The 5,371-nt window shown below is 55.8% G+C and overlaps 1 protein-coding gene across 1 annotated transcript in view; it reads left to right on the top strand.

The window, feature by feature from the left end:
- LOC102769788 (calpain-2 catalytic subunit) overlaps nt 1-5,371 on the top strand; it is a 65,004-nt gene that overhangs the window by 49,121 nt on the left and 10,512 nt on the right. Inside the window, exons 16-17 of the mRNA XM_015562339.1 lie at nt 1,613-1,678; nt 3,209-3,266. Of these exons, the coding sequence (XP_015417825.1) occupies nt 1,613-1,678; nt 3,209-3,266 (124 nt within the window). The remainder of the gene's footprint in view (nt 1-1,612; nt 1,679-3,208; nt 3,267-5,371) is intronic.

The following is a 5,371-nucleotide window of genomic DNA, read 5'->3' as shown; positions in this document are numbered from 1 at the left end:
CACTCTGATTCCAACCGCCAGCACCAAGAGGTCCCTTAGCTTCTCTTCTTCGCGGTGGCGGCATTTCGGTTAGGACTCTCGGGGGCCTAGTTTAAGATCCAGGGGCCCGAGGAAGACATCCCTGAGCTGAAATGCCCTCACCCGGGAGCAGGACGGTGCCTGGGATACACTGACCACAGCTGTGCTCCCAGTAGGGTCACCCATGGGCTCCGCATGGCCTGCCCGCTGCAGCCCCAGGAGCCAGCAGGCAGTGGTATCTGTCAGGGGGGTCTCAGTGTGGAAGATCCTCGGGGCCCAGGGTGTTTGGATGAAAAACAAAGGCGGTTCCCAAGGCTGGGGAGCGGGTTGTCTGAGTACCGGCTCCGTAGGGGGCTTGGGAGGCCTGGTGCTCTCTGATGACCGCACCCAGCAAACAAACCAACAAACAATTCTCAGACTCTCCCCGCTGTTCGGCCGTCGCTCTTCCTCAGGGCATCTCCGCTAATAGGGGACGGGCGGGGACCCAGGGGTGCGAGACATCCGCCGGCCTGCCCCTTGCCGGACTTCATGTCCCCCTGTCAGCTGTGGTTTCTGCAGCGCGTCCTCCGCCCCACGCCCCTCGCAGTGACACGCAGCCTCCCTCTCTTTCCAGGGTGGTCGACGACGAGATCGAGGGTGACCTTGAAGAGGTACGTGGACCACCCGGGAGCGGAGGGGCAGAAAGGCACCCCAGGGTTCAGGGGGGGTCACAGCTGGAAATGAAGGCCTCCTTCAGCGCCAATCCCTCCCCCACCCCACCCGCTGGGGCGCATGAGGCCACGTGTGCGTGGGGGGCTGTGCAAGACGGGCCCCAGAGCTGTGCTGATCGGCGTGAGATTCTCACCACCGCCCTCTCTGGGCCGCGCTTTCTCTCTAAAATGAAAGTGATGCAGTGACAGGTCCTGAAGGGCTGGGACAGACGCACAGGCCAGGCTCCGTCCTTCCAAGTGCAAAATCGAGGAAGGAAACCACCACGGGGTCGGCGCAGTTTCAAAGGGCCCCGTGGGCTCTGCTCACCGGCCAGCGTCCGAGCCTCCGGAACAGGCCGGCCGGCCCTCCCGTCCGATCCCGTTAGAGCAGCTCACAAACGGCCACGCGGTCGGATGTCCACGAAGCCGCCCATGCGGGACGTTAGCGTCTGTCTCAGTGACGGCGAACCTTTTGAGCTCGGCGTGTCAGCATTTTGAAAAACCCTAACTTAACTCTGGTGCCGTGTCACATACAGAAATTTTTTGATCTTTGCCACCATAGTAAAACAAAGACTTATATTTTGGATATTTATTTTATATATTTAAATGCCATTAACAAAGAAAAATCAACCAAAAAAATGAGTTCGCATGTTACCTCTGACACGCGTGTCATAGGTTCGCCATCACTGGTCTGTCTCCTTCCCCACGTAGTTCCTGCTCCCGCTCATTATGTTTTCACTGGAAAAAAAATGAAGTTTTTACACCATCCTTTATCTCAACCCCCAAAACCTCCCAGTCCAGGCCGGGAGTGAGGTCGAGAAGGGCCTGTGTTGGGGAGGGGAGCAGGCACCTGCCCGTCACCTTGGGGGTCCCGCTGTCCCTCATTTCCGTGTCTCACCTTCCAGCTCGATGTCAGCGAGGACGACATTGACGACGGGTTCAGGAGGCTGTTCGCCCAGCTGGCCGGGGAGGTAGGTGTCCCCAGACCTCTGTCATGCCCTGGTTCTCGTCCTCAAGGCGACTTCAGGTTCAAGGGGAGAGGAAGCCAAGCTGGCGTGGTTCCGTGGCTGGGCGTCGACCTATGGACCCGTCTGATTCCCGGTCAGGGCACAGGCCTGGGTGGCAGGCTCGATCCCCGGTGTGGGGCGTGCAGGAGGCAGCCGATCCATGGTTCTCTCTCATCATGGATGTTTCTATTGCTCACTCCCTGTTCCTTCTTCTCTGAAATCAACAAAAGTTGTTTGTTTGTTTTTTAATAAGTCAGTAAAGAGAGAGGAAACAGACTGAACCGAAGCCGGGCGGGAGGAATTGCAAATGGAACTCAGGTTCCGCTCAGGTTCCTGCCCACGTCCCCCCGAGACGGCTGCCCGCCCTGGGCCCCTCAGCTCTGCCTCCGCTCCTCCTGCCTCGATCACCCAGTGGCTCTTCTATTTCCTTTCTGTTCCACTCCACCCGAGACGTGGAACTCGGCCCCTCATCCTTGATTTCCATGAAGATAATTGGGGGGATGGACAATGCGAGCCACTCACAATGGGCATTAGACTTCCCTTTCCTTACAAAATCCCTCAGCCATAGGGGCCTCCGTTGGCTACAAAGTTCTTCAGCCCGTTTTCTTCCCACGACTCCAAGAAAAAGCCACCCTAGATATTTTTTTAATATAAATTCTTTTTAAAAAAATATATTTCTTATTTCCTTATTGATTTCAGAGAGGAAGGGAGAAGGAGAGAGAGATGGAAACATCAATGATGAGAGAGAATCACGGATTGGCCATCTTCATCTAGTAATTTGGGGACCCAGACTATCTCCTTTTATTTTTATTTTTTTAAATATATTTTTGTTACCTTTCAGAAAGGAAGGGAGAGAAAGAGAGAGAAACATCAATGATGAGAGAGACCAATGATTGCCTGCCTCCTGCACGCCCCTACTGGGGATCGAGCCTGCAACCTGGGCATGTGCCCTTGGCCGGAATCGAACCTGGGACCCTTCAGTCCGCAGGTGGACGCTCTATCCACTGAGCCAAACCGGTCAGGGCGACCACCCTAGATCTTCATCAATGGGCTCACCCCTTTCATCAGTTACTCAGAGGAAGGGGGCGAGGGGAGACGCCTGAACCACTCCACGGAGCCCTGAGAAAGTGCTGGGCCCGCTCTGAGGGTCTGCGGGCCGGACCAGCTCACGGGGAGCCAGGGCCGAGGCCGAGAGGGCGAGGAAGGCGTGCTCAGGGGGAGGCGTGGGAACCAAGACCGCCAGCGCAGGAGGAGTGTAGAGTTGATCTCTATTCCCCATGCGGAGCAGGGATGACCACTGAGAGTCTGTGTTAGGTCTGGGGTTGGGCGCCACCACCCTCCCTCCCCCGCCAGCAGCTCCGGGGGCCTGTGAGAGGTGCACACGCAGAGACCAGCCCAGACCTGCCGCGTGCACGGCTCGCAGGGCACATGTATGGCTCCGTGTGCCACGCGGCTCCCGGGACCAATAACCATGCCCTGCTTGCATGCCCACAGGATGCGGAGATCTCAGCCTTCGAGCTGCAGACCATCCTGAGAAGAGTTCTCGCCAAGCGTAAGTCTCCCCTCCGTGCAAACCCCTCACCCGCCCCTTCCCCTGTGGCCACCTTGCCACATCTGGGCAGCTGTGCCTGCACCGTCACGCCCCACTCCCAGTGGATGCCACCCCCGAGGAGTGGAGGGGACGGGGTCTACGTGACGTGATTCTCAAAACAACAAGGGTCCCGGGGCCTGGAGGTCACAGTCACTTCCCGGCTCCACGGCTCACTGGCTTTGGGACCTAAACCAGGTCATAGAACCTTCCGGACTCGATTCCTTACCTGCTGGACAGTCACGTTACTACTCACCTCTCAAATGAGTAACGCGTAGAGCAAGCATGTCAAACTCCAAGGCCGACACGGGCCAAACAAACAAGGTCTCAGTGACTGTGGGCCGCAAGAAAACAAAAGCTTCAGTTTTCATAGAAACGTAGGTTTATTTCGATAGAGACACGCTGTATACGAAGGGCAGAAATAAATGAGTCATCGTTAACATAAAATAATAGAGCATTTTAATAAAAGTTGATATTTTTTTCTTGAACGTTAACTTACCAGACACTGAATGACTGCACAAATTAATAAGCGTAACGCAGATAAGCCTATTTTTCCTTGTTCTCCGAAAGCAAAATATTTCCCGTTGCGCACACCAAACAAGTCAGTCCAAGACGAATGACGTGGCCATCGGCTGCTAAAATATTCACTGCTAGTGTTAGTGGAGAGAAATGGTGCGCCTGTGCGTCAGGGAAATGACTGCAACACAATTAGATTATAGTAATCAGTCATTAGCCAACATTGCAGTTGGTTATTAATAATTATGTATAACAGGATATTGTAAAGATTAAGTTACAAAAGTTTTATTAAAACGTTTCTTACATACCGTTATATTGGCTGGGCTGCAAAAATATTCGTTGTGGGCCGCATGCGGCCCGTAGGCCGCGAGTTTGACATGCTTGGCCTAGAAACTGCCTAGCACAAAGCCCGTACCCCAGACATGGTGGCTATTGTGGTGAGTCATTGGCAACAAAAGGCTGAGGGCCCGGACGACGGGAGCCGGGAAGCACCCTGAGTCCCTGCGTCCCCTGGCCCCGTCCTTAGTGGGAAATCACTGATGGAGAGGCATCGATCAATAATGAGGGAAGATGAAAAATAAATGGACCGTCTTATACTCAAACCAAGGGAATGACGTTAAAAAGCTGCATCTCCCAAACGTGTGTGTCAGTAAGCCTAGTCTGGCCCGTTTCTCACCGGGAGAAACGTCCCTTCATTGGAGCCAGTGGCCAGGCCGGCGACGTCAAGGCCCCAGGCGTCCGCAGAGAAGGAGCAAACTGGACAGAGACCCGAGGGGCTGGAGGGCCAGGCTGCGCACAGCCTTATAGAAGCAGGAAATAGGCAAGGACTGATGGTTCGCCCCGCCGCTGGTGGCCAGTAGGGGGAGACACACACAGACACTCAGACATACACACACACACACACACTCACACACGGCACCGACCCCCCACAGTCAAGAATCCTCGTATAATTTTTCTATTATTGTAGGGATAGAAACATCAATGATGAGAGAGAATCATTGACTGGCTGCCTCCTGCACACCCCACACTGGGGATCGAGAGTGTAACCCAGGCATGTGCCCCGACCGGGAATCGCACCGTGACCTCCTGGTTCATAGGTTGACGCTCACCCCTGAGCCACACGGGGCTGCTATAACCTGACTCCCCCCAGCTATGGTTCTGCCCCTCAGATGGTCACAGGAGCCGCGGGCCTTTGGTAAGATAGCAGCCCAGGAGCAGGGTGTGTGTCAGAAGGGGGAAGCCTGGGTCAGACACGGGCGGGATGCTGCAGGCCTGAGCGCCAGCCCTGTGGGCGTCCCCAGTCATCCCTAGACTAACCCCGGAGACAAAGTAGATCCTCCTCTTGGAGCCCAGGGCCCAGGGCCAGCAGGGTCTCGGAGATACTGGCTCCCGCCCTGTGGTCAGCAGACCACTGGCTGTTAGGGCTCCGGAGTCACAGCTCCCCCCAGGGGGATGGGCCAGTCCCTCCCCCGCTCCAGTCTGCAGGGAAAACAGGGCGGTGGTGTTTACCCCGCCAGGCACCAGTGAGGTCATAGGCTCTTCAGACGTGTGGC

Source organism: Myotis davidii, unplaced genomic scaffold (assembly GCF_000327345.1).
Source record: "Myotis davidii unplaced genomic scaffold, ASM32734v1 scaffold174, whole genome shotgun sequence".
NCBI classification, from domain to species: domain Eukaryota; kingdom Metazoa; phylum Chordata; class Mammalia; order Chiroptera; family Vespertilionidae; genus Myotis; species Myotis davidii.
This window is presented reverse-complemented; position numbering and strand designations above follow the sequence as displayed.